Source organism: Pollachius pollachius (genome assembly GCF_949987615.1).
Source record: "Pollachius pollachius genome assembly, chromosome: 19".
NCBI lineage: Eukaryota > Metazoa > Chordata > Actinopteri > Gadiformes > Gadidae > Pollachius > Pollachius pollachius.
This window is the reverse complement of record NC_136952.1, coordinates 18,968,291-18,985,165: the sequence shown is the minus strand read 5'-3', so window position 1 is coordinate 18,985,165 and position 16,875 is coordinate 18,968,291. Positions and strand designations below refer to the sequence as shown.

General features: G+C 48.9%; 1 protein-coding gene across 13 annotated transcripts in view; it reads left to right on the top strand.

Moving 5' to 3' along the window:
* LOC307090623 (pleckstrin homology domain-containing family A member 1-like) overlaps positions 1-13,725 on the top strand; it is a 22,411-nt gene extending 8,686 nt beyond the window's left edge. Inside the window, exons 7-14 of one of the 13 annotated variants that reach the window (XR_013812667.1) lie at positions 1-87; positions 1,022-1,090; positions 4,140-4,204; positions 4,664-4,727; positions 6,242-6,331; positions 11,610-12,691; positions 12,756-12,825; positions 12,925-13,725. The exon at positions 1-87 is cut by the window's left edge and continues 45 nt beyond it. Coding sequence is in view for 2 of the 13 variants with exons in the window: in XM_079757359.1 (XP_079613485.1) it covers positions 1-87; positions 1,022-1,090; positions 4,140-4,204; positions 4,664-4,727; positions 6,242-6,331; positions 11,610-11,978 (744 nt within the window). In the remaining 11 variants the exon portion in view is untranslated. Of the gene's footprint in view, positions 88-1,021; positions 1,091-4,139; positions 4,205-4,663; positions 4,728-6,241; positions 6,332-9,293; positions 9,368-11,609 lie in introns of all 13 variants that reach the window. The other 12 variants (XR_013812663.1, XR_013812664.1, XR_013812665.1 and 9 more) reach the window with 12 other exon arrangements.
* The last annotated feature ends 3,150 nt before the right edge of the window (positions 13,726-16,875 follow it).

Sequence of the window (16,875 nt, the reverse complement as noted above, 5' to 3'; positions counted from 1 at the left end):
CAGAACCAGCTTCCCTTCTTTTTGTCCAGGGGGGCTCACGACCAGGCCCTCATCAAGGCGGGCTTCTGTGTTAAACAGGGAGCAGTGGTCAGTACACACGCACACACTGTGACACACACACACGCACACACACACGGTCACACACGGTGACAAACACGCACACACACACACAATGTACACAGTCAAATATACTGTGCACACACACCGACTAACTGTCTTACCACTGTAATAGCAGGCCGGTCGCACCAGTTACTCATGTGCCACGAACATACGTGGAAATAAGCACACACACACACACACGCACGCACACACGCGTACACACCGCACGTCAAGACAAAGGCAGCGACACACTTGGCGAGCTAAGACATTATGTTTTTAAACAACAGCTCCGCCATAGACACACACGCAGGTAAGAACACACACGCACACGCACACACCGCAGCGACACACTCGGCCAGGTAAGACGTTATGTTTTTAAACATAACGGCTCCGCCGTCGACACACTCTCCCAGGTAACACGTTCTGACTATAGACTGTAGACATTGCGATAAAAGAAGGGAAGAGACAATTTCTCACCTCGACAAGCAAGGTCTTTCATTTTGTCATAAAAAATCTGTTGAATTCAAACATCGCACCGACCGGCATATCAACACATAAGTCACATGAAGACAGTGTCCCTATAACACAGAGCGAAAACATGTCAATAACACAGTATGGTGAATTATGAACTTTGTTACATTATCGACTGGGGTTCCCACATTATTGCTATGGGTTTAATTACAGCCAGAGGTCGAGCGTGCACAACGCGCTCGCGAAACCTCTAGTCTAACTAATTAACTAAATACATCCAACAATACACTCGAACCTCTGGAAGCAAGTAGACTTCAGGTGTGCAGTAGTTCTCAAGTTGTTCTGAATAGATCATTAGATAATGTGACCCGTCAGTTAGAATGACTTGCGTCATGTTTTGATATGATGTGTGTCATTCTCTGATCTTCCTCATGACCCTCCTCTTCCTCAGATGAAGAACTGGAAGAGAAGGTACTTCATGCTGGACGAGAACGCCGTCAGCTACTTCAAATCCGACCTGGTGAGAGAGAGAGACACGCACACACACACACACACACACACACACACGCACACACACAGACAACACACACACGCCACACACGCACAGTTGATTTGACCATTATACTTCACACATTCTCAACATACCATCCCAAGCCCTCCCCCCAAACAGTGATCTCAAAGCACCATGTTGAATCAGTACTTTCTCTTTAGTCAGTGGATGCTGACCGAAGGTATAGATATTAGGGTTGTTACTGTATGTATTCACATACAGTGAGACAGCATTACCGCCGTTCATCTCATAAAGGTTGGTCTGATGTACCCTTTGCTAAAGGGCACATGAAATGAGGCATTGAAGCCGTCTTCCTTAGTGTGTAGCGTGTTAAACCAGCTCTCATCATGGCTGGTCCTTCCATACTTCATTTCCCTCGGTTAGGAACTTCCCGGATAAAGAAAGGATATTTTACCGGAGCCCTTGACCCTGCTTCGGGCCCCTAACATTTATCCGAGGATATATTGTGAAACCCTCCGTGAGCGAGGATGTTTGTCGCGCTGCGTTGCACACACGCCCTGCTCCACTCGTCTGGACTCGTGGAGACGTGCGCTCTGGCATTCCTTCACCGATGCAGAGAGGCAGCGCGCGCGCGTGTGTGTGTGTGTGTGTGTCCTATCATGTGTGTCTGTGTGTGTGTGTGTATGGTTCCTATCTTTTCTCAGGCTAGTGTGTGTGTGTGTGTGTGTGTGTGTGTGTGTGTGTGTCTGGGGAAGGGTAATTTCTCATCTCAGTGTGAGTGTGTGTGTGTTACTTCTACATTCTTTGTAGAAGTGGGATTGACTGCCTTAACTAACATCACTGCCTTAGGCCTGGTCATGCACATGCGTGCATGTGCACGTGTTTGTCACGTGCGCTCAAGTCTGCTGCATAATGGACCGCCGGGCTGCTGGCCCCGCCTTATACCCACAGGTGTGTTGCTTCATGGCTGTCTGAGCAGGTGACAGGGTTATGGAAGCAAACCAATGCCCTAATGTTTAGAATACAAAAGGCCAGTGAATTCATAACATTGCAATATTACGATTGATTTTAAAATGTTTAGCTACTCTGGCCTACACCAAAATTTAGGATTTAGTTTGTAATCAGCAAGGCAGGTTAACGAGCAAAGCAACGCAGGCGGGCTGGAATTGAAAGCACAGCGACACCACCGATGTAGAATGACGAGTTGGAGCTTGGCAAAGGCAACTATGTTGTTGCGCCAACAAATATCGATATATATCTTATGTCAACATTCTGCTTGAAAATATCGATATGTCTTTTGGCCCATCTCGCCCAGCCCATACATATACAGAGCTGCCTTTTCCGTTGATAGGGTGCTGAGTTATTTTCCTTTTGCTGCCAGCAGCTTTTTAAGGATCAGTTACCTGCTGCACGGTGGTGTTGTGAGGAGCATGTTGTGGTGGATCCTGTTGAAACAAGAGGTACACAGGCTTCAGACCAGGCTGCTCGGTGTGTTTTGGGCGTTTTGCTCTTTTTGGTTCTATTCGTCTATCAGCTAAAATCGGAATATTCTCAAAACCGGTTTTTGAAGAAAAATCAATAAACAAGAACATACCTCTCATATCTTAACCTAGCATGATTCATTTTACATTTTTGGGTGAAAGGTCATTTGATCAATGTATAATGTACGCTTCTAAAGGTTACGCTCATTGTAATGCTTTCAGTAATACTCCTGAAAGGAAATGTGGCTTTACTTCAATGAGTCCAGTATCGCATCTTCCTGGTTTCTGTTGCCTTAAGGTCTGACACAGTTTTCGTTTCTCCTCCTCACCTCTCTCCTCTCCCCTCCCCTCTCCTCTCTCCTCTTCCCTCCCCTCTCCCCTGCTCCTCCTCTCCTCTCTCCTCTCCCCTCCCCTCTCCCCTGCTCCTCCTCTCCTCTCTCCTCTTCCCTCCCCTCTCCCCTGCTCCTCCTCTCCTCTCTCCTCTCCCCTCCCTTCTCCCCTGCTCCTCCTCTCCTCTCTCCTCTCCCCTCCCCTCTCCCCTGCTCCTCCTCTCCTCTCTCCTCTCCCCTCCCCCCTGCTCCTCCTCTCCTCTCTCCTCTCCCCTCCCCTCTCCCCTGCTCCTCCTCTCCTCTCTCCTCTCCCCTCCCTTCTCCCCTGCTCCTCCTCTCCTCTCTCCTCTCCCCTCCCCCTGCTCCTCCTCTCCTCTCTCCTCTCCCCTCCCCTCTCCTCTCTCCTCTCCCCTCCCTCTCCCCTGCTCCTCCTCTCCTCTCTCCTCTCCCCTCCCCTCTCCCCTGCTCCTCCTCTCCTCTCTCCTTTCTCCCCTCTCCCCTGCTCCTCCTCTCCTCTCTCCTCTCCCCTCTCCTCTCCCCTCCCCTCTCCCCTGCTCCTCCTCTCCTCTCTCCTCTCCCCTCCCCTCTCCCCTGCTCCTCCTCTCCTCTCTCCTCTCCCCTCCCCTCTCCCCTGCTCCTCCTCTCCTCTCTCCTCTCCCCTCCCCTCTCCCCTGCTCCTCCTCTCCTCTCTCCTCTCCCCTCCCCCCTGCTCTTCCTCTCCTCTCTCCTCTCCCCTCCCCTCTCCCCTGCTCCTCCTCTCCTCTCTCCTCTCTCCCCTCTCCCCTGCTCCTCCTCTCCTCTCTCCTCTCCCCTCCCCTCTCCTCTCTCCTCTCCCCTCCCTCTCCCCTGCTCCTCCTCTCCTCTCTCCTCTCCCCTCCCCTCTCCCCTGCTCCTCCTCTCCTCTCTCCTCTCCCCTCCCCTCTCCCCTGCTCCTCCTCTCCTCTCTCCTCTCCCCTCCCCCTGCTCCTCCTCTCCTCTCTCCTCTCCCCACCCTCTCCCCTGCTCCTCCTCTCCTCTCTCCTCTCCCCTCCCCTCTCCCCTGCTCCTCCTCTCCTCTCTCCTCTCCCCTCCCCTCTCCCCTGCTCCTTCTCTCCCCTCCCCTCTCCCCTGCTCCTCCTCTCCTCTCTCCTCTCTCCTCTCCCCTCCCCTCTCCCCTGCTCCTTCTCTCCCCTCCCCTCTCCCCTGCTCCTCCTCTCCTCTCTCCTCTCCCCTCCCCTCTCCCCTGCTCCTCCTTTCCTCTCTCCTCAGGACAGGGAGCCGTTGAAGGTGATACCCCTGAAGGAGGTGCACAAAGTGCAGGAGTGCAAACAGAGGTCAGCTACTCCTGTCCGTCTGCATGTCCGTCCGTCCGTCCCCATTCCTGTGTGTATGTTGCATTTATTTGTAGCCTACAAGTTGGATGTAATAAAAACGACAAACATGGAGATTTTTTTATAACCTTTAGACTGTTAGCGACTGTTAGCATCAAAATCTGATGAAGGTTTTAATCAAGCTAATAACTACAGTAAACATCCATACAAATGAGTGCTATATGTTTTAATAAGTAAGGTATCTGTATGTTGACTGATTTAGCTCGAGCATTTCATGCTGAAAATCTCACTTTGATGTGTTACCTTATGGCTGAGAGACCTCACTGATGAAAGACTTAGCCATTAGCAGTTCTGAGTGTTTTTTATTCTTCCTATATTCCCAGGTCGGACATATAATCAAACACAGCAGGGATTTCCTCTGTGAATTGACCATTGACCTTTTGTTTGTTTGATTATTCTCAGTGATTTGATGATGAGGGACAACCTGTTTGAGGTGGTTACCCAATCACGGACCTTCTACGTACAGGTGAATGTTCTGATAGGCTCAACTCTTTCATTCTTTTTCTTCTGATTGGACCTCACCTCAATGATATGTGTCAACATTCAATGTCAATAGTTTTGGATAAACACCTGTGGCCTGTACTACGACCCTCGATTAGTGGGTTAGCCAGGTATGTTGCGCTCAAAGCCTGGGATAGCTGGGACACGGTAGTCGATCTCTTTTAACGTCGCTGTATCACCATGGTGACTTATGCTCTCAACCAAACCTGGTCGGCAGCAGGTTTTCAGCTAAGTCTATCGGGTTAGATCGGCGTGCACAGCTTCCTAGCCCCACAATGGCGTCACCATTACTGGGTGTTCCCGTGGACCTCGGAGCCCGTATCGTACAGGGGTCTCTCCGACAGAGGCTCTTTCGGGACCGATCCCTTGGCATTGCCTGAGAATATTCTTTAAGAGAGATACAGGTTCTCATCAGAGGGTATTCTCTATTTGATCATCCTTATTGGACCTTATGCAAAAAATGCTTACCGTCGTGCATTGTGTCTCTGTGAGAGAGTGGTAGAGTGGAGGTAGCATGTCAGGCTTGAATTTCTGCGCACAGGGTTCGTCTCCCAAGTGACGCTCATTCATGTCAAGCTTAAAAAGTCCCAATTCTCATGCATATAGAATACTTATTCACTAAAGGTTATTGAATTATATTTTTGTGCTTATTTCGAACTTGAACCCATATTCTCAAGGCCATGCTGGCACCACATCTATGGGGGTAAAAGGCATGATGATAGACCGGCGAGATTTGAACCATGGTCGCTGGCGTTGGGGATGTATACTAATCCACTATGCCACCGCCGCTACCTCAGCGATTGAAAACATATGCGATAAATTTCTTACATAGGGTGTATTTAAAGTGAATTCCCCTTAATTATAGAATAAGGCAGGTTGGACGTTGCTTATCCATTTTGAAATCCTCATCACTCTATTTGAATTAATGGCAAACAATTCTGCATTTGGCATAGTTATTTTATAGACAATTTGCAGAATCTTTTCACTTATACGCATTTATATAGACTGCTTGATCTATCCAGTTTATAAAGGTGAGTAAAATGACGCGATAAACGCCCCTTTCACGTGAACGCGCATTGAACCTAAAGCGGAAAACCTGGCTCGACTAATTGAATCCTAAGCGAGCTTCGTAGTACCATTTAACTCTGATCGCAAGTTGCGTCTCTGTCAAGCCAGGTTTTCCCAAGAAAGCCTGGGTATGTTCAGCGAGGTTCGTAGTACACCCCACTAATCAGTGAAAAGACTGGCTTTACATCTCAAAGCGAATGGGCCTTTTTGCTGCTTTCGTGTGGCCCTGTCTCTCATCTTGTTTTTGGTCAGGTTGAACTAGCTTAGAGGTTGAGATTATTCTCCATAGGTCGATAAACTCAATCATTTTTTGCATCTAGAAATGTATTTTAAATTTTGAAGATCTATCAAAATAAAGTTCTCTCTGTCTGTCTGTCTGTCTGTCTGTCTGTCCCTCTGTCTCTCTCGTAGTCGGACAGTCCAGAGGACATGCACAGCTGGATCAAGGCTATCTCAGGGGCCATTGTGGCTCAGAGGGGCCCTGGGCGCTCGGCCGCTACAGTGAGTACACCTCACAGACCTGAGGGCCTCATAATATCAGCGACCCCACCAGGACCCAACCTGGTCCCACAGGAATCCGTGAAATGACCACGGACGCGTAACTCAAAATCCGTGGAATCCTCACGGAAACACGCCAATTTCCGTGATATGGCCACGGATTTTGCTCCAATGCAAGTTAATGACACTCATATTCCGTGGCACACACACAGATCCTCCTCTCAACGACCGAGTCAACCTGGTCTCACAGGGATCCGTGAAATGAACATATATATATATATATATATGTATGAATGAAATTCATATTGACGATATGGCACTATATCTCTATTCTCACCAATGCACCCATCTTGAATTTAATAGACCATTTCGAGGAGGTCTGGTGGTCTCCGTATATAATAAATAAATAAATATACATAATGAAATCACTAATATATATAAATATGTATGTGTATTTATATTTATGTATACACTAGTGCTGTCTGTTTTAACGCGTTATTAACGGCGTTAACACAAACCAATTTTAACGGCATTAATGTTTTTATTGCGCGATTAATGCTCTTTTGGCTTGGCAAACGTAGTTTTTTCACCTGCTGTCTAGCAACAACTAGTCACGTTAGAAACACTACAACACCATACCGGATCTAGCTACACCGGAAACAAAACGACAAGCACGCTGCACGAACTTGTTGGGGCAAGCAAGGATACGGAGGGGGTGAAAAACTCCTTCAAAGGGTGTGTGTGTGTGTGTGTGTGTGTGTGTGTCACTCTGTTCGAGCCTGCACGAGAGTTCAATGTTGTCATTAGCTGTTACGTTTTTCTGACCAATCGCAGTTCAAGGCCCACCTGGGCTGTACCACTTCGGGAGGGGCCGCTCAGTTACTCCCCTCTAGACAAAATCGACTTGGTTGCGATGTTGACAGTTTGTGAGTGTTGCGTCTGTTGAGTGAGTGAGAGGTTGCGGGCGCACAGCTCAGGCTGCCGGACGGCGCTGCAAGGAACTTTTAGAAACGCAATATTGTTATCCCGCAGTAATCAGCCCGACAGCCCCGAAACGTTAACGGCCCACCGGGAATTCTCCCGACTCTCCCGATTACCACTCCGCCACAGTGTGTGTGTGTGTGTGTGTGTGTGTGTGTGTGTGTGTGTGTAGGCGTTATTCGATAGCCTGGTAATGTGTATAGGCCTACGTACGGTAGGAATATTCATACTGGTCTAAATAATAAATATTTCCTATCTTTGCTGAACAAGAGTTTTGTTCGAAAGCTCAGTGATTGAAACAAATAAAAGCCTGGGCTATTGAAGATTCACGGTAGGCCTACCACTGTCATGCACCTACCCGATGTCAAGTGGACCGGGTTGAATTCACTGCGGGTCCCTCTTCTTATATCCATCTCACCAAATATATTTTATTACTGTCCTTCTCAACACTCTCTGATCTCACTAAAAGGCTAGCAGCACGAAATCGAGGGATATTTATAATAGAAAAAAATGTGTGATATTGATATTGATATTAATGCGATAAATCGCGATTAAATATTTTAATCGCTTGACAGCACTAATATATATATATATATCTTGGAGCCCTTCGCCTTTATTTGTGCAAGGTTGGACAGAGTCATCCTCCTGCGTTCATCAGAAGGAAGAGGAAGTCATTTGACAGGGTGTCATTTGGCCCCTGAGTGGGTGTCATTTGGCCCCTGAGTGGGAGTCATTTGGCCCCTGATTGGGGGTCATTTGGCCCCTGAGTGGGTGTCATTTGGCCCCTGAGTTGGAGTCATTTGGCCCCTGAGTGGGTGTCATTTGGCCCCTGATTGGGGGTCATTTGGCCCCTGAGTGGGGCTCAAAACAACAGCCATCACAGATGTGTGTTGTTCTTTCCTTTTTTTTCATCAATACTATTTTAACATTTCGGTAGAACGATATATTTATTAGTAATTAGCTGCACAACAAATCTTCTAGAAAACCACTGGATTCATCTCTCAGTAATAAGTGGCCCAGTGGGCTGACATCAGAACACCGGTAGGTTAAGCATAAACCGGTTTAATGCAGTTTCTAGAGGGTCAGGGGCAGAGCAGGGGTTGCCCCAGACATGTCGGAGTTGTGCTTGGGTGCGTGTGGGGACTGCTGGTTTATTGGGGTGACTATGGCCCAACGCACCCTCTTTGTTTTCAAAGGGTGCAGTGCAGCCCTACGCCTCGTGCCCAATGCACCGTCAGTCAAAGGACGTTGGAGGGCGTGGCTGACGGACGGGGGAGCTTTCCAGGGTCGTCAGAGCCCGAGTCGGGTCACAGTGCTTACATTTGCACACGCGATCTGATTGGATGACGGATCTGTCGCTGCCGAAAAGTTAACGGATCCACAATGCATTGCGCGTCCGCCCCCATTCAAAGTCAATGGGGATCAGTCATAACAGGGACGTCTCAGGATACTACGATATGACTTCATATCACCGAGAACAAATAACAAACATCTAATCTATTTACCCTCACCCAGTGTTACGGAATGTGCATGTACCCGTTGCCAGATTTGATATTGTTTGTTTTGCATTATTTCAGCTTTTCTTTTTCCCAGGTATAAATTCCAATACCTGTTGTGTTTGTGTCACTCTGATGATGTCATCAGAGGTTTGGCTTCCTTTCTACACGATAAGGACCGCGCCATTCGTCCACATCACTCGACCACACACCACACCACACCCCCCTCATGACCTCTCACCCCCCAACACCTCTCTCCCCCCTCTCTCTACCCTCCACACAAAGGAGCCCCTCCCCCAATATTCGTCTCTCCATCCTCACCTGTCCCCAACCTTTCTCCTCCCTCCCTTTTTGCTTTTAAATCACAAAGTACCATTCTGAAAGGAAGACGTGGCTCCAAAATGGAGCCCGGCTCCAACATGGAGGCCGCGCGGGGCCTGAAGACACTCCATCCTTTGAGACTGAGCTGTGCACTGTGTTGTTTTCAGATACGTCAGGCAAGGAGGCTGTCCAGCCCTTGTATTGAGAGGTATACCACGATCTACAGTGGGGAATGCCGCACGTATGTGACCCCGCCACGACCCCTCTATACCTCCCCTCGTTCTAGTTTAACTAGCCCCCCTCCCCCCCCCCCCCTACTGACCCAGCTAGCCCACAACCCAGCACCCCGCAGTTGCATGCTCACTTGCCAGGCCCCGCCTGCTGCACCTCTATTTGTATCTGTGTTGAGCCAGCAGCTCCAGAACCTTGGAGGCACTGGTCAGAACCAGGGGTCCTCTTTGGTCTTTTGATTGACCAAGCTCAATCGAAGCACCGAGCACCCGTTCTAATGCTCGGTTTCTAAGTACCAGCATCTCGCAGGAAACCATTAGCAGCTAGCTAAAGTTTATGTTTTAGTGCCACTGACCATCACTGTCCCAACAACGCGAGCTACATTAGCTTTAGCACACCTAAACACTGGTCCGTGGTAGAACCGGCCAAGACCATCATTGTACTTTTAAGTTATTGATCTTGATCATAGAGTTGTGTTTCTATTGACCTGCCCCGTCCACAGATGCTTCCAATCAACAGCCGCTAATGCTTGTATGCTTATCGTTGGCTTCCTGTTAGCAGCATAACATCATCCTCCATAAGCCATAACCCAAACCCGGCCTCTGTCCGGACGCTGCAGGCCTAAGGTCGAGACCTGAATCGAATCGAATCGTGCTAACCATCTTGGCTACGACTGCTATGATCACCTTGAGAAAGACAGTCATCATATCATGGCTCCACATCATAGCCCTCCCAATCTACTCATTTATTTTTGTTTTGTCGCTATACCCATGTGTACAGGCTTATGAACATGCAGCTAGCTCTCTTGTCTTACTGTTTGTCTGTCTGGTGGTCTGTTTGTTTATCCTTTGGTTTGTCGGTCTCTCTGTCCGTCAGTTTATATTGGTACTTACCGTGCTGATACTTTGCAACTCCAAGCCACCTCTTTTGCATATTATATCTGGCTTCTAATAACAATAATATCTGATAGTCATCCAAACACCCCCTGTACTCCTCTGTACTCACATATGGCAAATATTTCTCTGTTTGTATTGTGAGAGCATGACTGTGTGTCTTTTGTGAGAGTGTGACTCTGAAATAATAACTTTCCCAGAACTGTCCCCGCTTGCCACTTCCACCAACCGCTGCTCATCGCCCAATCGTGTGCCTTGTTGCTTCTGCGCTTCCTTAGCAACCACTTGGCAACGGCAGTGCTACCGTTTTCTGTACATGTCACTCAAAATGGGCCATCACACGCAAACGCTCGACAAGAGCCCTCCGAGAGCTTGTTAGTCCCGTTAGAACATGTTTGCCTGCATTGAACATGCTAGCTATGTTAATAGCATGTCCCCATAGGCACACAGGCCCTAGAGCTCTGCCACACTTGACAGCATCGTCACGCTCCTTAAGAGATGTCAAGGCGCCTCCCTCATGGCCTACTGCAGTAAAACACATTTCAAAATGCTTGTGCTCTGAGCTCGCGAGGAACACTGCCCGTTACCATGACAATGTTTCCAAGGCAACATGCGAACACCAGTCCATGCTGCACTGTTCCCCAAGCAGTTGGACATGCAGACTTCTTTTATTGGCCCCATTCATTAACTATTTTCCTTTCCGGCCACTGCACCTGGTTTAACCGCTTAGACAAAAACCTGACAGCTTCCCTTTGTCTTCTCTTCTCCTCGACTCCTCGTCTCCTTGAATGCCACGTCAAACGGGGAGTAACAAAACGTCCTCCAAATCTTTCCTCTCACCATGAAGATAAATGGGCACTCCTTCAGTACTTAAGGAGGAATAAGATTGTGTCTCTGCTGAAGGAGCGTTCAGCTGTGGCGAATTTGGCTCTAAGCTGTTACAGACAGGCTGTAAGGTGCCAAGACATGTTTTGACGGCCAGGTCTGAGATGTGGTTTGACGGCTAAAGTTTAGCTTGCCCTAAACAGTCTTACCCATGCCTAATTGGTCTGATTTTCAAACCCTCAAACCCGTATCATTCGGCTACCGTCCATACATCCAGTCATTGCTCCGTTCCCATGGCAACTCATCAATCAATCAATTAATCGATCATCTAACCGTACATTATTCCACTCATTTACCAACTGTGTCATCTATCCATCCGAACTTCAACCAATCTGTCCATCTTTGAAAAAACATTTTCCCTTTTTTGTCAAAATGTTCTTTTTGGTCATTTCTGTCGTCATCCCCTTCTTACCTCCCTCTGCCTCCACCTCCCTCCCTCCCCCCCTCTCCCCCTCCCTCTCCTCCCCCCCCCAGGACCCCGTGGACCCCGGACCGACCCCTGATGCGGAGCCACACCTCCCACAGTGCGCCGCCTCCCCAGCGGACGCTGAGCCTGACGCTGGACACGCCGCCCGCGCCGCCGGGCCACTTCCTGGGCCTGTTGCCGTGGCGGCTGAGCGGCGTGGGGCCGGCCGCTGCCACGGCGATGGCCCTGATGCGGGCCCCGGCGCACTCCCGCCTCTCGCTGCAGGAGACGCGGCGGCGCTCGGGCAAGTGAGCGAGGAGCGGGAGGGGTCGCCGTGGAAACGCCGCAGCAAGGAGCCCGAGTCCACGGCGGGCGCTGGCGAGCGGCTGAAGAACTACAACGCCGAGGAGTCCGACGTCAAGATGAGCCTGGTCTGACGTCGCCCTGACCACCACCCCGGGGCCACACACACACACACACACACACACACACACACACACACACACACACACACACACACACACACACACACACGCACACACACTGTGGGGCACCATCAGATAAGTTGTGCTTCTTCGACACACACGTTCATGCCCAAAAGCCAAATGAATCCTCCCCTCCTCCAGTGTCAGTGTGCTCTTATTTATGACGTGTGCTGCGGCGCCCGTCAGCGCTTCATCCGCGGAAAAAGAAACAAGAAAAATGTATCCCAAGAAAAGCAGAGATTTCTATTGCCCCAACGCAGTGGCGCTGCCCCAACTGTGGTGACAATGGACGTGTCAGAGTATGAGTCAGCGACCTGGAGGTCGTCTCAGCCTGATCCCCCCAGCAGCCTGGAGGTCTGATCTCCCCAGAGGACGGCAGCAGCCTGGAGGTCTGATCTCCCCAGAGGAGGGCAGCCTGGAGGTCTGATCCCCCCAGAGGAGGCCAGCAGCCTGGAGGTCTGATCCCCCCAGAGGAGGCCAGCAGCCTGGAGGTCTGATCCCCCCAGAGGAGGCCAGCAGCCTGGAGGTCTGATCCCCCCAGAGGAGGGCAGCCTGGAGGTCTGATCCCCCCAGAGGAGGCCAGCAGCCTGGAGGTCTGATCTCCCCCAGAGGAGGCCAGCAGCCTGGAGGTCTGATCTCCCCCAGAGGAGGCCAGCAGCCTGGAGGTCTGATCCCCCCAGAGGAGGGCAGCCTGGAGGTCTGATCCCCCCAGAGGAGGGCAGCCTGGAGGTCTGATCCCCCCAGAGGAGGCCAGCAGCCTGGAGGTCTGATCCCCCCAGAGGAGGCCAGCAGCCTGGAGGTCTGATCCCCCCAGAGGAGGGCAGCCTGGAGGTCTGATCCCCCCAGAGGAGGGCAGCCTGGAGGTCTGATCCCCCCAGAGGAGGCCAGCAGCCTGGAGGTCTGATCTCCCCCAGAGGAGGCCAGCAGCCTGGAGGTCTGATCCCCCCAGAGGAGGCCAGCAGTCTTCACATCCTGTCGCTGTCTTTTCTAACGTTTCAGCCGAAATTTCTGAATGTAGGGCATATTTTTATCGTCTATACACCTGCCGTTGAAACGGTAAAAAATAAAGAAAAGACAGGTTGCCTAGCAACAGCTAGGTCATAGCTTCTAGCAATAAAGAAAACTGTACAGATCTTCATGAAATGAGTGTAGCCAGTGTCACCTATGTAGACGTTAAGTTAGGGAGGCTGGTTGATTGCGCCAAGGCCTCCATTAAAGTGAGGTAGATCCCTGTAGACGCTGGGTCTGTTGGTTCATACCACTCAGTCAGTGAGTAGTCCCTTGGTTATGGCGGGCTGTGTTTTATTCTGTTGTACTTGTATTCCGCATTTGTGTTGTTTTTACTCACAATGTGAAAAAACAAAGAACATTTAGGAAAGAATGTGAGTATATTTGTAAGTTACTGCCCTTTATAGAAACGTGCATGACTGCATGCACGATAAATTCACCCTTATTATTTCTTTCTCTTGCTCTCTCGTCTTTTGCCGTCGTTCTGTTCTCCCGTTAGCTCTCCGTTTAACACAAGCTGCGTAAAAAGTGCCTGTACTGTTATTTACAATGGGACATTGGGATCATAAAATAAATTGAACATTTTCAGCCGTTCCCTATGTGTGTGCTCAATGTTCTTAGAAAAAAATTGCAATCTTTTATTTATGTTTCAGGCTTGAAAATAAATATAAATAAAAATGACTTTTTACCATTTTGCCTATCCTGTTCTGTTCAAGCATTTCGGTATTAGAGAGTTAACAGGAAATGTAATAATTATTCTTTCTGTGATTCCAAAGCAGTTAATAAGACACTTTGATGATTACGTTTAGAATAGCAAAGGCAAATAACTTAACTTCTGCTTGGACTAGTGACTTATGGAGCTTGTAAAACTCCGGAGTGAATGAGAATGATACATCTGAAAAAACATTACAAAAGCCCAGGAAGTAAATGGTTTATGATAACATTCGGACAGAAGAACAGTTAAGTATTTCTTGATGGAATTGGACAAGTGGACCGTGGCGAGAGAGTGAGAGATGGCGCCGTCTGGCGGTGAAACTGCGCAGTAACATCGCTTTCGAGCGACACTCATGGACTTGACTAGTTTGAGAAAGTGTCTGCTTTATGTTTCTCGTGCTAAATGTAAAATGCAATATGAAATACCAAACAGCCAAACACAAAAAATCCACAACTCACGTTGGCAATCTTATCAGAAAAAGATAAAATTGATGTGATTGTGCGGTACTCCTAAGGCTTTGTTACAGAGTTCTAACGGGTGAACGCTTTTAATTAAGGACATGGTGACAGACCCATAATGGAGCTAATAAACTACACCCTAATCCTGTCTCTCACTACTCAGTGATGGAGTCACCCTGTCTCTCACTCCTCTGTGATAGTCACCCTGTCTCACTCCTCTGTGATGGAGGCTTATTAAATGACGTGTTGGTCTAGTCAGGCCCCTTCTCTCTCTATTTACCTAGTACTTTGTGTGTGTGTGTGTGTGTGTGTGTGTGTGTCAATGTTGTCTTTATGAGTAGCGTTAAATAAAAACATTGGTCACACCACAAATTGTTTAATTTTTATTGGGGCATAAAAGTAACTGTATTCTGAGGCATTACAAAAAAATACATCGGCCTCAGTAAAGCATTTAAATGGACCTGATGTTCAGCTCCCATTTCAGGTCCTGATGGTGCCCAGGAAGTGGCAGGACTCCACAGAGTCGACTGGGGAGCCGCACAGGATGATGGGGGCAGATGGGGCTGGGTTCCTCCTGTAATCCACAATAATCTCCACTGTTTTTAAAGTGTTAGGCTCCAAGTTGTTCTGGCTGCACCAGGTCACCAGATGGTCAATCTCCCACCTGCAGGCGGACTCATCCCCGCCAGAGATGAGCCCAATGAGCGTGGTGTTGTCCGCGAACTTCAGGAGCTTGACGGACTGGTGACTGGAGGTGCAGCTGTTTGTGAACAGGGAGAAGAGCAGAGGGGAAAGAACACAGCCTTGGGGGGGATCCGATGCTGATGGTCTGGGATTCAGATAAGTGTTTCCCCAGCTTCACACGCTGCTTCCTGTCAGACAGGGAGTCTGTGATCCACCTGCAGGTGGAATCGGGCATGTGGTGCTGGGAGAGCCTGTCCTGAAGCAGAGCTGGGAGGATAGTATTAAAGGCAGAGCTGAAGTCCACAAACAGGATTCTGGCATATGTTCCTGGGGAGTCCAGATGCTGAAGGGGGTAGTGCAGAGCCATGTTTACTGCATCGTCTACAGACCTGTTGGCTCTGTAGGCAAACTGCAGTGGGTCCAGGACTGCGCAATGCTTCAGGATGGATGGAGAGACAGAATCTGGTCCGGCTGCTTTGCGGGGGTTCTGTCTCTTGAAGAGCTTGTTGACGTCCCTCTCATGCAGGCAGAGAGTCGTCACTGTGGTAGAGGAGGGGAGAGACCCGGGGGGGGGGGGGGGGGGGGGGGGATGTAGAGGTCCAGGTTTCTGCTGAGCTGGGGGTGGGGGGGGGTTGGTGAGATGGGAGATGGAGTCGCGGGGGATGGTGTCAGGACTGTCCCTTGGTCTTTCAAAGCGACAGTAGAACTCGTTCAGTTCAATAGCAAGTTGCAGATTGTTGACTGAGTGGGGGGGTTTAGGTTTGTAGTTTGTAATCTGTCTGAGCCCCTTCCAGACAGAACCGGTCGTTAGCTGAGAACTGGTGTTGGAGTTTCTCAGAGTACTGTTGTTTGGCTTCTCTCACCGCCTTGCTGAAGCTGTACTTTGGCTTCTTAAACCTGTCTCTATCCCCACTCCTGAACGCATCCTCCTTTTGCAACCTAAGCTGTCGGAGTTTGGCCTTGAACCAGGGTTTGTCGTTGTTAAAACTCACCCTGGTGCGTGATGGAATACAGCAGTCTTCACAGAAGCTGGTGTATGTACGTCACAGCCTCTGTGTATTCATCCAGACTATTGGTGGCAGTCCTGGAAGCATCCCAGTCTGTACAGTCTAAACATGCAGGTTCTCCACCGCTGTACTAGTCCACTGCTTTGACGTCCTCACCACAGGTTTGCAGAGCTTTAGTTTCTGCCTGTATGAAGGAATCAGGTGGGCCATGACGTGGTCGGAGAGGCCCAGCACAGAGGGGGGGATGGCGTGATATGCACCGTTGACTGTGGTGTAGCAGTGATCCAGAATATTGTTCTCTCTGGTCGGGCATTTAATGAACTTTTTGAATTTGGGTAGTTCATGGCTGAAGTTGCGGCTAGCATGTGCTGCGCCTCCTGCACGTTAGGCAAGGCAAGGCAACTTTATTGATATAGCACTTTTCATACACAAGGCAGACTCAAAGTGCTTCACATATAAACAGTCATAAAATAAAATAAAATAGATAATTAAAAGAAAACATATGCAAAGAAATGAGTAAAATAGAAAGTTAAAAAGGCATTTTAGTAATAAAAAAGAAAATAAAGGCAAAGTTAAAAAAGCTTTTTAGAAAGTGCAATGTATTTAAGATTTAGCAGAAAGCTAAAGCAAACATAAAAGTCTTCAGTCTTGTTTTAAAGGTGCTCAGACATGGGGCAAGTCTTAAATCCTCAGTGAGTTTATTCCAGCTATTTGTTGCATAGTAACTAAATCCTGCCTTCCCATGTTTCGTGTTTACTCTGGGGATAATCAACAGATTGGTCTCAGAAGATCTTAGTGGTCTAGAAGGCTTATGTAGTGGAAGCATATCAGTTAAATATTTTGGGCCTAAACCATGTAGGGATTTATAGGTTAGCGACATGATTTTAAGATCAATTCTCTGACCTACAGGAAGCCAATGTAACGATTTAAGAATTGGTGTAATATGTTCACATTTTTTGGTCTTTGTTAGAACTCTA